This window comes from Camelus bactrianus, chromosome 18 (genome assembly GCF_048773025.1).
Source record: "Camelus bactrianus isolate YW-2024 breed Bactrian camel chromosome 18, ASM4877302v1, whole genome shotgun sequence".
Taxonomy (NCBI): domain Eukaryota; kingdom Metazoa; phylum Chordata; class Mammalia; order Artiodactyla; family Camelidae; genus Camelus; species Camelus bactrianus.
In genome coordinates, this window is record NC_133556.1 from 4168561 (window position 1) to 4185162 (window position 16602).

The 16602-nt window shown below is 46.2% G+C and overlaps 1 protein-coding gene across 2 annotated transcripts in view; it reads left to right on the top strand.

Moving 5' to 3' along the window:
- Window positions 1-1724: 1724 nt before the first annotated feature.
- CYTH3 (cytohesin 3) overlaps window positions 1725-16602 on the top strand; it is an 81297-nt gene continuing 66419 nt past the window's right edge. Inside the window, exons 1-2 of one of the 2 annotated variants that reach the window (XM_074345666.1) lie at window positions 1725-1927; window positions 8099-8182. In XM_074345666.1, coding sequence (XP_074201767.1) covers window positions 1888-1927; window positions 8099-8182 — 124 coding nt within the window. In that variant the 5' untranslated portion in view covers window positions 1725-1887. The remainder of the gene's footprint in view (window positions 1928-8098; window positions 8183-16602) is intronic. The other variant, XM_074345667.1, reaches the window with a different exon arrangement.

Consider the following 16602-nt stretch of genomic DNA (forward strand, 5'->3'; position numbering starts at 1 on the left):
GTGCCTATCTTAATGGATAACAAGGATACTTAATATTCCTATGTAGGGGCAATCTGCATGTAAGCAGATTAGATAACTGCTATCTTGGTGGGATTGAAGAGATCCTGGAAAGACGCTCTTTTCCAAAAAATCTAATTTTTCAATTAGGTATTATTTCCTTTGCATAGGTTTTTAAGTCTTCCAATTTCCCCATTCAAGTGCAAAAATAAAGGCTCATACCCTAAGCCTTTATTCCCCCAATACTTTTTGCAGGCTTTCTCGAAATGGAGGCCTAGGCTAAGCTGTGGGGATGATAATTCTCTGCTTACAAATAACTGGGCTATGCCTGATTCTGATGGAAGTTAGCTTAGGTGGATACCAGAGAAGAAATTTTCAGACCCAAACTTGGAGAGAGAAGCACCTAAGGATCACACTCTAAGAAATCCAAAGAATTGGGAGTTGACATTTTAAAGCAATTTAAAACTGATAATATTGTTGAGTTCAAAGCTCCACATGTCACATTATCAAGTTCAAAGTACACTGTCATTTTTCTCGGTAACTATGCTGTTATCACCAAGATAACCAAGCTGACAGGAACAAGATCAGGAAGCCAGGTCTGTGGGCTGGGACGTGGACCCATGTCTCCTGATGCCCAGGCCCCTTTTCTGTTGGGTAGTTGTCACGGAAGCTGCCAAACATCTTATCTGCCCCCAGAAGTGTGCCGGGTGGCTTGAGAAACACCAGAATGTTGGATATTTAACTCTTGAGATCATTAGCAGATTGAACTCTCTGGAATCATCCCACAACCTGGAACAAAAAAGTGAAAACTGTCCATTTTGATAAATGACAGCAGAAGATTCCTTCAACTCAATGGGCCATTTGTAAATATAAAACAGTTGCTGGAAGATTATATTAGGGATGAACTATCTCCTTCATTACAATGTTTCCTTTCCTTTAATACAATTTAGCTCAAGTAAATTGGACAGAAAGGCTTGGGAGGGGCCACATTCAGTGGTTCAAGAAGAGTTTCTGGAAGCAAGATGTAGAGTGGGACTGGAGATCCACAGAAAATCTGGAGCAGGGGCAAGCTGAGGCCCAGGAGGCATGTGCTTAGGACCCTGACTGTGCCCACGGGAAATTGAATTCAGAGCTCCTTCTGCACCATAAATTCAGGGCAGCTGGCAGCTCGCCAAGGGAGACTGGAGCGGAACTGCCAGAGCATCTGAGGCCAGACTGGCCAACCCCTACAAAGCCCTCGGAGGTGGGCCCCAGGTGTGCCGGCTGGGACTCGGTTCCAACCTCAGGATAACGTTTATTTACAAGCTTTACAATTCGTGAATTTTAAAGTGTACTCATCGCCAGGAAGGGAGAGCCTCCATTATACATCGGAAAGCTGAAAGGCTGGAACTACTCTGAAATTTCTCGGGCGGAAGCGGGAAGGCTTGACTTTTAAATAGGTTTCTTGATCTTTTCTCCTAGTGCTCGTGCGACGAGGACCCCTCGCCGCGGGGCTTTGTAGAGTGGGCATTCCCGTGCCCCGGACCCCACGTCTGTCCGGAGGCTGCTCCGAGGCGAGGGCGGGGTCGAGGGTGCCCGCGACGCTTACCGCGAGGGGCCCGTCTCAGCCGCGCGGGGCTCCGGGCGGGGCCGCGCGCGTTCCCGTAGGGTCGGGGCGGGTTCCCGCGGGCGGGGCCGCGCGGCCTCGGGCCCCGCCCACCGAGGCCGGGGGCGGGGCCTGCGCGCCACGTGACGGCGGCGCGGAGCGGCGATAGCCCCGCCCGGCGGGAGGAGGCCCGGGCCGCGACCCGGCCCGTGCGCTGCTGGAGCCGCCCGGCCGCCTGCGCGCTCCGCACCCGCGGCCCCTCGCCCGCCAGCCCCGGGCTCGCCGGCAGCGGGCGCGGCCTCAAGATGGACGAAGACGGCGGCGGCGGCGGCGAGGGCGGCAGCGGTGAGTGTCGGAGGTGTGGCCGGCCAGGCTGCCGGCCTGGGGCGGGGGTCGCGGACGCGCCGGCCGGGAGCGGGGACGGCCGGTCCGGGGTCGGGGGTCGCGGGTCTGGGGTCGGGGTCCTCCTAAGGAGACCCGGTCTGGGAAGCGGCGCTGCCGGCTGGCTACCGCCGAGGCCCGCGGCGCGCCGGGCCCGGGGCCCGAGGCGGGGGTCCGGGGGCCCCGAGGCGGGGGCCGGCGGGGTCATTGCGGAGCCCGAGCGAGGGTCCGGGACGAGCCCGGAGCCGCCTGCCCGCCGAGGTCGCCAGGAGGCTCGGGCCGGGGCTCGGGGGTGGCTCCCCCCGGGTGGGGGACCTTGGGGGCGACCTTCCCCCCTCTTGTCCCCAAGGGCGTCCACGCCCTCCGGAGCGCAGCCGCCTGTGGTGACCCTCTAAGCGTCTTTTCTCAGATGGAGGAGGAAATCCTCGGGAATTGGGGAGGGGAAAGTTTCGAATTGGGGATCCTTCGGGTTCAAGGAGGGCGGCTGGAGGGGATAGGGTTGAAAATCGTGACAGTTTTCTTGGGTTTATGTCAGAAGTGGTCAGTGGGCTTGGTTAAGTGCGGAGGGGGCAGCTAGAGCACATGCATTTTATGAAGTAAGAAAATGTTATGAAGTAAGCCAAAAAAAAGTCAGAGGACCCGAGGGTCGGAGTCAGGAGCTGCAGCCCGCACGGAGGTGAGACCAGAAAACCAGGCTGTCTGTCACTTACCTCTTGCTGGAAGATTCGCATTTGTTCTAAATTACTTAGTGGACTACAAATTAATGTTGTGTCATGCTGCGAGTTACGCCTTTAAAACCGAATAACGTGTCTGTATAGTGTCTGTGGATGGAGTGTGTCGTTAGCTTGGGAAGCAAAGGGTTAATACCCCTATTTTACAGGAACACCCGAAGTTAAGGATCTCTCTGCGTTTGATAAAGATCTCCTTTATGCTGACAGACAGACTCGTCAGAACCCCTTGTAATAAGGGAGTGTTTTTTGGGGAAAAAAATCTTAATTATAGGCTGCTGGAGCAGCTGCCTGTAAAAATCAGCGATATCGAACGCTTCAGGATGAAGTGGTTAATCAAGGTGCCTTCGGAATCGAAGCGCTGCTCCCGGGGGAAATGTTGAAGCGGTGCGGCTGTGTTGGTGGGAAGTTGGCCCAAGTCCTGGCATTTTGTCGAGTTCAGTTGTCGTAGTTGAAGCTAGGGGTGGCACTGTGGCACCGAGTGGGTATGTTGTTTGTGATGGAAAGTTCTGCGGGAAGAAGGAGCCCAGGTGCACACCCTCCTACAGCCAGGCTGCTGTCTGAAGAGCCTGAGTGACGGCTTCTCAGTAGATACCGGGCTTCCTGCCTGTCACAGTTGGGGTAATGCACAGGCAGAGCCCTGTCTCCTTCTTAGAAAATGAAGACAAATAACTGTAACATTTAAATGTTTGACATTAGAGTCGGGGCGGGGGGTGGCGGAAGCCGGCTGGCTTGGCGATTTCATTTGCAAGGTGTTTCTCGGACTCTGTGAATTAAGAAATGTAGAAAACCTGTAGGTAAAAGCAGGTATAAAGATGAAAAAAGGAAGCCAATATAGATCTCAAGTACGAGAACAAAGGATAGTATTACAGCCTCAAGACTTTCTTTGGGCTGTTAATAGCTCTTCTGGGAATACAGGCTTGAGATTTCCAAAAAATATGCTCAGAGATGTGTAGTATGCTATTTATAATAGTAGGGAATTGGAAACTGCAGTGCCTAACAGAAGACTGGTGAGGTAAATTATGGGAGGCTTATTGGATGAAATATTTTACAGCCATTAAAATAAGCAGTTTTATACATTATGGTCTAAACAATGTAAAAACTGCTGATATTGTGGCTGTTTTATTTTCTCAGTTTTTATATTTTCCAAGTTTCTGGAATGATGTATATTACTTTCAAGTTTGAAAAAAAAATTTAAAAATTTCCCCTGCAGTGGGAAAAAGGGTATGATTGTTTTTAATGTATGTATCTTCTGATTCACGGGAACAGTGAACGATGAACACATGTTTATTGATTGTCTCTAATGCCCCTGCAACGTTAGCCTTTATCGGTAGGGTTTATTAAAATCTTTCTTCCTTGCCTTATGGAAGACACTTACAAATGTTTGACATTCTTAGACTAAGTATGTTTTGAATAAGTAGAAGTCTTAGAGTTTTGAATTAAGTCTTTATGATTATTATATAAATTTGGTGTGCTTATATTTAACTCTTGATTGAGGTTTTGGGGTTAACGTACCTCTTTATAGTTCATTAGCTTTTACCATCATTTAGATTTCTAAAAAAATGCTTTGCTTTAAAATTCATGTTTTTAAAAATAAAGTTCAGCCCTTTGAAAGAGACTAGTATGAGAGTTGCCAGTCATTTGCAAAACTTAACTTTTTGGGTGTATTTTTAGAGTATATTACAGAACTTTGAATTGTATATGGGGAAGTCATTTTCAGTTTGTTTGCAAAATAGGGTAAATAATCTGTCCAAACAGTAGTTACGCCAGGGACAACAGGATTCAAAAGATCTTTTTTGCTAATGTGTTGGTCATTTTTTTTAAAGAAGACTTTAAAAGAAGACTTTAAAAATGATTCCTGTCTGCTGTTTTGATAATTTAAGTTTTTGTCCAGGGTAGTATGATTGGTCCTCTAAATGCAAGATACAGAGAGAGGATGGTGGTGTGAATGGTTGGAAGGCAGTTCTGAGGAGGAACACGTTGGGGGCACTAGATTACAAGAACACATTGTTATTTATAATGTGTGCAGAGTGTAGCTAAGGTATTTTTAATTCCTTTGGGGCCTTGTTGCCTTTGAGTTTTTCTAGACCAGTTCTTGAGATATGCCTCTACTTGGAGGGTGCCTGGCTAGTTTGGCTCATTGCCACCCTGTTAATGCTCAGTTTGGGAATCTGTCTGATTGAACTTCCGGAATGGACCATCTGTGGCAGATGAGGTGAATAACTTCGCTGGTTCCCCCTGCCTCACCCCCTCCCTGCTCCCCTCCCTGCTTCCCCCAATCACTGTGGACGAGAGAGTGAAGTCTGTGCTTCACGTGAGATACCCCTCCTCACTCAGTAAAACTAATGCAAATTAAGACCAGTTTGCGAGCCCAGATTTCACCTGTCAGGCAAGCAATAACCCCCGCGTTTGAAACCATCTGTTGGCGATCGGTGTGTAAATTAGTTACCGCTCTTAAGGAGGCAGCACCAGCCTGTGTTTTGTTGGCTCAGATCCATGGCTTGTCCTTCCCCTGCAGAGGGACTCACCCTGCAGGCAGCGTTTCCCAGAGCTGGGGTCAGGTGGCTTGGGGCTGGGCCTGGCCAGGGGGAGCTGCTGTGGGTGGTTGGGTGGCAGGAGGGAGGGAGAAACCAGCCTGTCCTCTCTCTGCCTCTGACGGTGTGCCGGGCAGTTGGTCTCTTTTTGGCTCCAGCGTCCATTCGTTGACTGAGCCCTGAGCCTAGGAAATCCCCTCTCCCTTTGACCCTCCACTTAGAGGTGGTGCTAGCTTGTTCCTCTCGCTAATCTCTGCCTTGTCTTACCATTTCCTGTAGACTTCTCGGCTTTTCCATCACACGTGTAACCAATTCCTTGTTTTAAATTCCCTCTATTTCGGCTCCTCAGAGGAACTTCTGTTTCTCTTGATGGACCCCGACAGATACAGGTACACTAGGGAACAGCGTTTAAAATCCCAAGTGTGTGCCTCCTTGGATGCAGCAATACCAGTTCTAGAAATTTAACCTGTAGGTATACTGTTACCTGTATGAGAAGCCATAGGTACAAGATGATTCAGTGCCTTGTTAGAGTGAAGGATGGAGCATAGCTAGAGGGTTCACTGCAGGTTATATACCCGATGGTGACTGGAGTTGTGCCGCTGTTGAAAGGAATGAGGAGGCCCCTGATGAGTTGATAGGCAAAGGTTTCCAAAAGATTTGACTAAGTTACAAAAGCAAAGCATAGGAAAATGTGCATTGTTTGTTACCATTTCTGTTAAGAAAAAAAGGAAGTGCTTGCACACCCATGAAAATTCTCGGGAAGGCTAAACAAGGAGCTAGTAACAATGGCTACCTGGTCGGGGAGCGTGATGGGAACTGAGCAGACGGGGAATGTAGGTGCCAAGGAAACTTTGCTTATACGCCTTTTTATTTTTTTGAAATTCTGAAAAACTTTCTCAAGCTGGAAACCAGTTTCAAAGAAAAATAGTATGCTGGTAAGAAAACACCCTTTTTGAGGGAATTTTAAAAATAGAAATATAGCTGATGTACAATGTTATATTAGTTTCAGGTGTACAGTATAGTGATTGGATTTCTTGAGGTTCTTTATATATTAAAGTCATAACATGTAGAAAGTTACAATACAACACACTGCATCACCTGTTTTTTCAGTCTGTGCGTAGGCAATTGACCACTTTCTTTTGAATGCTTAAAAAGTGACATCATAGATGCTTTTAGAGTATGCTTAGAGTGTATTCTTTTCTGGAGCATGTATTTATTCAACAAATATTGATAGTGTCCCTACCAAACGCTGAGTTCTGTACTTGAAACGAGGGTGAACATGTGAATAAAGCAGATGAATTTCCTGCGTTCCTGGAGCTTTTGTTTAGATGAGAGACTGACAAAAAATGTAAACAGATGTATAAAGTAATTGCAACTGATGCTGAAAGGAAGTCCACACGGGTTTGCGGTTGCGGGGAGAGGGTGGGTTGGTGGCAGCTCTGGTGGGAGAGCCTGTAGCTGGGCAAGCCTCTGGGGGAAAGACTCTTCCAGGTGTGGCCTGAAGGGGGAGCAGGCGGGGTGGGGGGGCACGGGCTTGGGAAGCTGAGTCTCTAGAGGGTTGAAAGCACCTTTGTGTGGTCTGAACTGAGAGGGAATGGGGTGTGCCAGGCGGTTTCAGTAGGTAAGGAATTCACACTTTATTTGAAGTGCGTGAAGCTGAGGAAGGGTTTTACACTGGGAACGGGAAGGACATTTGATTTGTGTTTAAATAATTGTAGCTAGTATTTACATAATGCTCTGTGTCGGGTTCGGGCCCGCCTGCTTTATGGATCTTAACCTATTTACTCTTTGCGATAACCCTGTTACGTATTAACATTAGCACCACTGACAGATGAAAATGGAAAAACGGGCGCAGGGAGGCTCAGTGACTTGGTTGAAATTTCACAGCTAGTGAGTGGTGGAGCTGGGGTTTGAACCCAGGCGTTGTGGCTTCAGAGGCCATGTTCTTAACCATCACACGCACTGCCCGTGGGGAGGAGCGGATGGGGCCGGACACCAGTGGGGAGGGGTTCAGGTGGGAGTTAGAGGGCACGGTGGATCGGGGAGCACAAATGAAGGGAAAGACAAGGAATGACAAATCTGTGTAAAAACACACGGAAAAGCACAGAAAGCAGCGAAAGAAACACATCCCCGTTACTGAGAATTCATAGAGTAGTCGTTAATGTTCTGTCAGACTGTTTCAGGTCTTTAAAAAAAAAACTGATTAAAAGTGTTTCAGATAAATGTCTCCCTCCCAGCACATGGCTGCGTCATTCAGTTGCTCAGCCCAAGGGTTCGGTGCCACCGTTCGTGTCTTTTGCTGTGGCCGCCCGGTGTCCCCTGCTTCCGTCCTTGTCTGCAGAGGTCGCGTCTCTCTTCTCGCTCAGCCCTGCCTGCAGCACAGGCCCTGCCGGGAGGTCCCTGAACTCTAATCTGGGGGCTGCACGCTTTTTCTGTAAGGGGGCCCGATAAGGGGACATTTCAGCCCTGTGGGTCACGTATGGTCTCTGCCACAAACTCTTTTTCTTGGTAACCCTTCAAAAACAAAAATGTTCTTCCCTTGGGGTGTCCTTGCCCCACTGTCACCCCTGCTGTCTCTGACATTTCCCGTCGCTCTTGTCCCCACGCTGGTCTCCATGCCGGTCCATGAACTTGCCAAGCATGCTCCTGCCTCAGTGCCTTTGTGCCTGCTCTTCCCACAGTGCTTTCCCCTGAGAGACCTGCTTGTCCAGCTTGCTGCCTTCATTTAGGTTTCTGTTCACACATCTCCATACCACAAAGGTCTTCCTCGACCCACCTGTCTGAGATAGCACCTGCTGTCCTCTTCCAAGTCTTATTTTTCTCCTTGGCTCTTATCACTCCTTACCTATTAACATCTGTTTGTCTCTCCTCAGAATGCAGCTTCTATGAAAACAGGAGTGTCGTTTTCTTCTATCCATTGCTGAACAGCGTGTGGAGCAGGCCTTCAGGAAATATTTGTTAGTAATGCTGAATGAAGATGAAGTCGCTTTTGTCCAGCAATTCCTGGTCCTGTGCCCCTTCCTTCCTTCCTGCTGTGTTTCCTAAAGGCAACCATTTGGAATTGGACGTCGGCCCTCTGGAGTGGTTTTCTTACTTTAACTTGGAAGTGTGGGTGTCCATAAGCAATGCATGGATCACTTTTTGGTTTGTTTAAAAAAATTATAAAAATGGCATCGTACTGTGTGTGATGGCCTGCAGCTTGTGTTTGAGACGATCTGGGTTATTATATGGACCCCGTTTCTTTCTGTTAACTGCTGTCACGTTTATCTTGTGCTGTGTTGTACTTTCACGTTGATTTTACGTTGTTACAGACAGCGTGTGTGGGAGTGTTTCTGGAGTGTGTCTGGAACTGCAGTTGTGGGTTACGCGTATGCTTTCCAGAGTTTCCCTAGACGCTGGCCCTCCCCACTGCTTTCTCATTGCCTGTATTCTCAGCATCCTTGTCAACACTTGATGTTCATCGGACTTTTAAATTTTGCCTCTCTCCTGGGTAGGAAACGACGTATTGTTTTAATTTGCGCTGCTTTCCTAGATGTGTTTAGGAGAATAAAATGGACCCGCTGACAGCTTGGAGGTGAAAGGTGAAGGAACTGCAGGAATCAAAGATGACCTGTAGGTTTCTGGCTCGCGGGACCCTGGGCGGTGCTGCCGCTTCAGGAGGAGGGGAGGTCTGCAGAGAGGCGCTGGGAGGAATCCGGTTACTTGCTTTTTTGTCAAGGATGTCATTATTTCACTCACCTTCGAAGGACATTTTCACTGGAGATACGATTGTAGTTATCAGGGTAATTTCTTGCAGGGCTTTGATGTGTCCTGTCGTTGCTTCTGGCTTCCAGAAAGTTGCTTCTGTTGAGAAATCAGCTGTATCAGTTTTGTTCTTTTGAAGGGAGTGTCCCTCTCCCCGCCCCGGCAGCCTGGGCTGCTTTTAGGTTTTACTCTCTGCCTTTGGTTTTTAGCTGCGTGGCTCGAATGTGTCCAGATGTGGTTTTCCTTGAATTTATCCTTCCTGGGATTGGTGGTGAGACTTCTTTTTGGCAGTGCTGTGACAAAGCTCAGTCTTACGTTAGATCTGAGAAGTCTTAGTCACTGGCCCTTCCTTCTGTACTTTGGCTGTGTTTCCTTTTCCCCTGGGACTCTGAGTACCTTTTCATCATGTCCTGTATGTCTCTTAGGTTTTTCCCCTCTGTTCTTCATCCTTTCCATCTCTCCGTGCTTCACTCTATATTTCCTTCTGAGCTGTATTCCAGTGTATCAATCCTTTCTTCAAGTCTGTCTAATCTGCTTTTGAAACCATCTGTTGAGGCTTTAATTTCAGTTACTGCCTTTTTCGGTTTTCTTGATTCTTTTTTTAGATTCCAGTTTTCTGCTGAAAATTTTCATCTTTCAACGAATTTCTTTATTACATTCATCAGTTACTATTGAGTTTGTGCCTGATAACTTCAATATTTGGGCATCCTGTGAGTTTATTCTGATGTCTATTTTACCCTTATTTTTCAATCATGTGATCTTAATTCTAGGTTGCCTGTTAAGCTTTAATTAAATTCTAGATGACCTGTATGAAAAATTGTGGAGATAATTTGAGGCCCTGGCTGTCTTCCTCAGGAGTGGCTTCAGGCAGGCAGTCAGGGCGGGCGGTAAAGTGGCAGAGCACTACTTCAAAGTCACGCGGGCGGCCTCCCGCGGGTTCACCCTTTGCCTGGGGTGAGGCTCCCGGCGGCCCCAGCTGCGAGCCCAGGGTGCTCACCAGGGCGTTCGTCCCCTGGCAGCCCCTGGGCTCTAGTTTTGCCCTCCGGTCACATCAGGCCGCTGGAGAGTCTGCCGACCGCAGATTCTCAACTGCCTGTTTCTGCTCAGCTCCTTGGCCTCTGAGTTTCTGCTGTGAATTGGCACATGTCTCAAGGAGAAAAGTGGCTCAGACGATTGGACTCACTGTCCTCTGGGACCCTGGCCTCCTGAGTCCTAACTGCGCTGGTAGCTCTCTGATACCTTCAGACAGTTGTTTCTTATAACGTGTTTGGCTTTTTCAGTTGTTCTTGGCAGGAAGGTTGGTCTGCAGCAAGCTGGGCAGCTTTTACTGGAAGTGGAATCTCAGGGTTCAGTTTTGGTGTTCAAAACCAGACTTGTCTGTGAGATATCCTGGTGGAGGTGGTAGGAGGCGCTTCGCTGTAGTCTGGGTGGGAGGTCAGCACTGGGGAGATTTAGACTCATTTTAATTCTTGGGATGGACTGGTGAGATCACTTAGAGGAAAGCACTGAGAGGAGAAAAATCCCAGGACTGAGGACAACCCAGTGAAGAAGGCCCAGCAAGGAACCAGTGAGGTGCAGGGAGCCTTAGAGCTTGTGTGGCCTTGCGGGTGGGGAAGTGTTTCAAGACAAAGGAGTGGTCGGCTGGGTTGAATGCTCTTGAGAGGTGGACTAAAGTGAGGAGAGACACGTGCCTCCTGGATTTGGTGATGTTAGAAAAAAGGTTTGGTGGAAGGTGGGCAGCCGGCTGGACTGGAGTGGGGTCAGCAGTGGATGGAAAGAGTTGTCCTTGCTGGAGAAGTGTGGGCCGCGGCCCTTCCCTGGATCTTTGCTGTGCGATGAGAGTAGAGGAAAAGCCAGGGTTGGGGAGCTCAATGAGGGAAAGGGGGGTTTGTTTTGCAACTAAGTGTTTCTCCAGTAAATCATCCTGATAGAGGACCAGCAGTCATTCATCAGGTGAGTTAGTAACAGTAACGCTCACCCTCTTAGTAGAAACGACTTGGGGAGAAATAATTTTTTAAAAATTTATTTTATTATAATTTTTTTTATTGAAGTACAGTCAGTTACAATGTGTCAGTTTCTGGTGTACAGCACAATGTCCCCGTCATGCATATACATACACATATTTGTTGAGAAATGATTTTTTAAAAAGTTCCTGGCACATCCTTCTGGAGGCAGGTTTATCGCCTCGTACTAGAGGACTGTTGAAACTTCTGAAGTGAAAGGAAAGGAAACGAAAGAAAGGTAGGTTTTACCAAAGTATCCTGAAAGCTGCTTAAAACATACTAAATAGTTTGAATTTGTGGGGAAACGGTAAATCATTTAAATGAGAGTAGAAGGTCCGTGACTCTCCATCCTGATTTTTGAAGTTAAACTGAAAACTTTCTGTAGTTAATGTAGTCATGTCAGTTGTCATGACAGAATGACACGAGATTCTGTAGTGTTTTCTCCTGTGACTGGAGACAGTTCAGCAAGCACTTCTTTTGGATAGATACCTTCCCGTATTCTGTAAATATTAGAAAAGACTCACCTGAGTCAATTTAGTTGGCCAGGAGCACGCTGTAATTTACTTTCACAGAGCACATTGACTTTTCGCTGACTTCATGTCTCCAGGAGCACTGTTCAAATAGAGGGAAATAAGTTCCTTTCTTTTTTTTTTTTTAAACATTTTTTTTATTGAGTTATAGTCATTTTACAATGTTGTGTCAAATTGCAGTGGAGAGCACAATTTTTCAGTTATACATGATCATACATACATTCATTGTCACATTCTCTTTCGCTGTGAGCCACCACGAGATCTTGTATATATTTCCCAATAAGTTCCTTTCTTAAACTCGCAGCAGGGCTATTTTTAAATGCTGTACTCTTGAAAAAACATATGCCTATAATAAATAAAAACAGTTTGCTATAAAACCGGGCATTTTAATGATGATTGAAAAGTATTTCCCAATATCTAGGTAATTAGCGATTTTCCCCCTGATTTTGATCCAGATGTTTGGAAACATGTAGAGACAGCCCTACTGCAGTTTTCTGATTCACTTTCATGGGAATGTAGAATATTCTGCGTTTATTTTGGACAGCAGAATTTCCTTTTTCTGTGGACAGATACATATGAAACACATGCTCTTGGAGTGGAGTTTGTGGTCCCCTGAGAATTCTCTGAAGGAGGAAATGGGTTGACCTATTTGGTTGCTATGATGTAAAAACAATCTTGTTTTCTTTTTTTTGGTGAACATCTGGATTGCATTTATTATTTTACATTCTGGAGGTTCTTTAAAACCACAGTTTGATAATATGAGGGTTCATTAAAGCAGTCACTCTTTAGCTATTTGTATAGCTGATTTCACGCGAGGGTGGCTGATAGACTTTTTAAAATATTAAAAATTTTCCCTTTCTGTAAGATGCAACTTTCAAATAACAACCCTTGATTTTATCCATATTTTTAAAAATTGAGGTACAGTCAGTTACAATGTGTCAACTTCTGGGCTCCTTGACTTTCAACTGTAAAATGGGAGCTAGGTACTTTGGCCGGGGGGATTGAGCAGCCGGTTAATTTCTCTGCCTCCCACTGCCATGCGGTCTGTGGCCTTTGGTGTGGCTGTGTTCCACTCTGTGCAGCAGACCATTCTGCCCCCCTGTCACAAATCCATCCTTCCTTTCTGCCTTGCTGAAGAGCCCTGGTCTGCTCAGATACCTATCTGCCTGTTGGGAAGGGGCTCTTATCACCACAAGGGAACGGATCTCAAATGGTCTGCACCAGGCAAGCGAATCCTGTTTTCCATGTTGATTGGAGGAGGGATGTACAAGCCAGGTCTGGCCAGTGAGCTGTGAAGGTCAGGTCTGCAGGGGACTTCTTGTCTTCCTTCTGGGAAAAACACATAAGGAAGAGACAGTTCCTCTTCTGTGACGGCCTTTGTTGAGCCTGGTTGGGTACCCGGCTTACTTACACTTGTGGTGTCCCTCAAGTCTGCCCAGATCCAGGCCCACACGCCGGGGACGACCTGCTGGATCTTTGCTGGGGTTGCTGGACTCCACTCACCCAGGCGCCTCCCCATCTCCACACTGCCTGTCCTGTGTGACAGTGGTGCCTTCTTGTTACCTGGCTGGGGAGAGATGCCCTGTAGCCAGGGTGGCAGGCGTCTTGCCGGATCCTGGCCCAAGCAGCATGCGGGTCTCATTCTCTCATTGAGAACCTCATCACCCCTGAGGGCCAACGGAAACCTCTCCTCTCTTCCACACGTGTTCATTGGGCGTATGTATTTATCACTTTGAGAACTGAGCTAGGTTATACTTTCTTTTTGAGATTAACACTTTCTCCTGCTTTAAATAAAACAAAATACATTTTCACATGCTTATAAATCCATTAACAGTTTCATTTGGCAAATCCTTATGACTGCATTTATTTTAATACGGAAATATTTCTTAAAATGCAGTAATCAAAAGTGGCAGACATTGGCCACTTAATATTCTGTTGGAAGACAGGACTTCCTTTTAGTTCTTCGCAGAGAGGAAATAAAATGATCAAGAATGTCCTTTTCCAAGGTTCAGTAATTAGATTAAAATTTTTTTGAATTGAGACAGACAAATGAATTCATTTTTGTTTGTGTTAGAGTATGGGAAAATTGGCAGATTTCAGTGACTTTTAAATGTTGGGCCTGTTCACATGATGAGGCTGTGTTTCCCAAGTGTGGGAGTACAAGTGATTGCAGACTTTGATTCAGTGTATGATGCACTTCTGAGAGCATGAACCGTCTTGAGAATAAAATGATGCCTTTCATTGCCTGTGTAACAAGAGTCTTAGTATTGGGTAAGTGTTCTTCTGAAATGTTGCATTTCCCCAGGAATCACAGAGGATCTGCTGTGGGTTCCCCAGAGTAACATGTTTCTAAAGGTTAGCCTCATTTAAAATAGTGGTGGGGCTGTATACTTACTAGTCAAACGGTTCCCAGGATGTTTTTCTTTTTACAAAAAGTCACACGCCTGCTTCCCTCCTTCCTGTGGATCAGGCTGGTCTCGAGGTGGTTGAAATTGTGCTCGTTCGACCTTTCCTGGTAGCGACGCAGACAGGGAGCGGAGTCCAGAGTGCGCATGTCCCACGCTCGCTGGGTAGCCCCCGCCGATGTGCTGCCTCACGGATGCCCAGCGATTTGGCTGGACATGCAGAACATGATTATTTTTTTAATCTGGGAAGAACATAAGCCAAGGTATTTCCCCTGGGCTCTGCTGCTGTCAGTGCTTCGACGTTTGGTTTTAGGATTTTAGTCTCAGCTTCCTTCTTGCTGCCTCCATCCTTTTTCCCCCTCCACCGTAGGTGTGTCTGACACCTCCTCTTTCTGCATGTCTTCCTGTCCAGGATTATGATTCCGGCAAAGAGCAGACCATCCTGCACGTAAAGACAGTGAAGACTTCCAGAAGTGTTCTGGCTAGTTCTGCACTAGGAATTTTCTCTCCCTTTTCTGTTTTACCTGTGAAACTTTCTGGTAGGGTAAAAAGAATTTCACTCTTGAGAGCAAAGTCTGCTAACCCAGTCTGTTGAGCCACCTGGAGATTTGGTGCAGGCCTGCCTGCCCCCAGGCCACTGCCCCGTCCAGGGGCTGGTCCTGGCCCCAGCTGTCTCCCATTGGAGCTCTCTAATCACTTTAGCTTGGCTTAGGCGGTTTTATCTTGGTTTTAGCAATCAAGGAACGTAGGCTGGTGACTGGGAATATCAGGACCAGATTTGACAAGAGAGCCATTTCCTTAATTAAAGAGTGGTAAATTGGCAGTCAGGGCCATTCCAGCTTTCACTAGTCAGAGATGAAAGGCAAGCTTGGCTGGTAATACTAACCTGATCATCTTCCCTGAGTGCTGGAGAGGGGAGTCTGTCTTTAAGTGTAAGCCCTCAATTTTATGGACTGTTTCTGCATGTTTTATTGAAGCCCTTTTCTCCTAAACATGTGTCCCGCCCCCTTCCATCCAGAGACTGTTAATTTCATCCATTTATTGGAACCTGGAACCACGAGATGGTCCAGCACTGTGCTGCCCCACCTGCATTGTCCCCAGCCGTGCCTCGTCCTGGGGGGCTTTGTTGGGTGAATTGTGCTGGAGACAACCACTCAGTTCCCCCTTCCCCAAAACCTCAGTCCTGCAGGGTCTGGAGAGGTCCCCTTCCCCCTGTGATCTGTGGGAATTAAGATCTCAGAATTTTTACCTGTTTGCTCTATCAGGTCAGCTGTCAAAGGATGTCTCAGATTAATCTCCCCAGCTCCAGGCAGAAGATAGACAGCTGTGACGTGAATGGTTCTGAGAATCTGTGTCTCTGCTTTCTGTGGCACTTGAGTTTGTTTCTACATTGGAACTGGTTGGTTGTTGTTGACATATTTTCCAGCAAATTTATGCAGCTCTGGTACTTCTAGCCTTGAAGCTCTGTGTAAATTCCTTAATCTCCTTAAGCTTCAATCTTCTCATATGTTAACATGGACATTAAAAAACCCAAGTGAAATTGGTTAATGAAGAATTTATCAGAAATCCCAAACAATCAGTAGGCATTTAAAACTCTTAAATTTTAAATTTAAAACTGTTAAACTTAGCATAGTCAGTCCCTTGCCCACATTTACATGCTAAGCAGAGTGGATCAGATCTCTGGTATTTGGGTTTAGGAATAACTGGTGATTAGCGATATGATTATTGTATCTTTTCTCCCCCAACTTGGTATTTAGAAAAATTTCAAATCCACAGAAAAGTTGAAATAGTTCAATGAATACCCACTTATCTTTCACCTAATTGCTAGCATTTGCTTAGTTTCTAACACACACTACAGTTTTTTTTTTTTAAGTAAACCGTTAGAAAGTAAGTTACATCCATCGTAACATTTTTATCCCTATATACTGAATGCTAAGTAGCACTCACCTCCTAAGGATGTTCTCCTGCTTAAGCACAACTGCTACCATGCTTTAGAGAACTAACCGTAATTCCATAATGTTATTTCACATACAGTCCAAATTCTGTTTTCCCCAATTGTCTCAAAATGTCTTTTATAATTAAAATTTATTTTCTGTGGTGACTGACATTTTTGAAGAGTCCAGGCTGGTTGCCTCTTATCATTATTTGCGTAATAATACAATATAAACAGAATGATATAATCATAATATATAATAAACAGAAGAGAGGAGTGCTTTGGTTTCTTTAATGTCTTTTTTTATTATTATAAATACGCTAGAATCATCTACTTGATTCAAGGTCAAAGTCACATTCATTTTTCTTGTTCTTTGGTAAATGTGGATTAGATTCATAACCAAAAGGAGTTACTAAACGGCTCAGATGTCCATGGAATATGTGCGTGGGAGGACTTGGAACAAACAGACTCAGTGACTGCTTAGACCTCCCCCCATATGGAGGTGATTAGTTATCTGGCTTAACATAGTAAGGATTGTATTTTAATATTTGGCCATGGTTTTACAGAGAAAGGAACTTTAGAATTGGAAATCTTAGTAAGACCAACTAAATTTACATAATGCAGGAGAGATGCTTTTGCTGCCAGAACGCTGGACGGAGAACGAACCTTTTACCTCTCAGGAATGAGTCTTCTTCCCTCCCTCAGCACTTTCCTATTGGCTTTAAACATTTTTAAACTTCAGCTGCAGCTGAGACTAATACC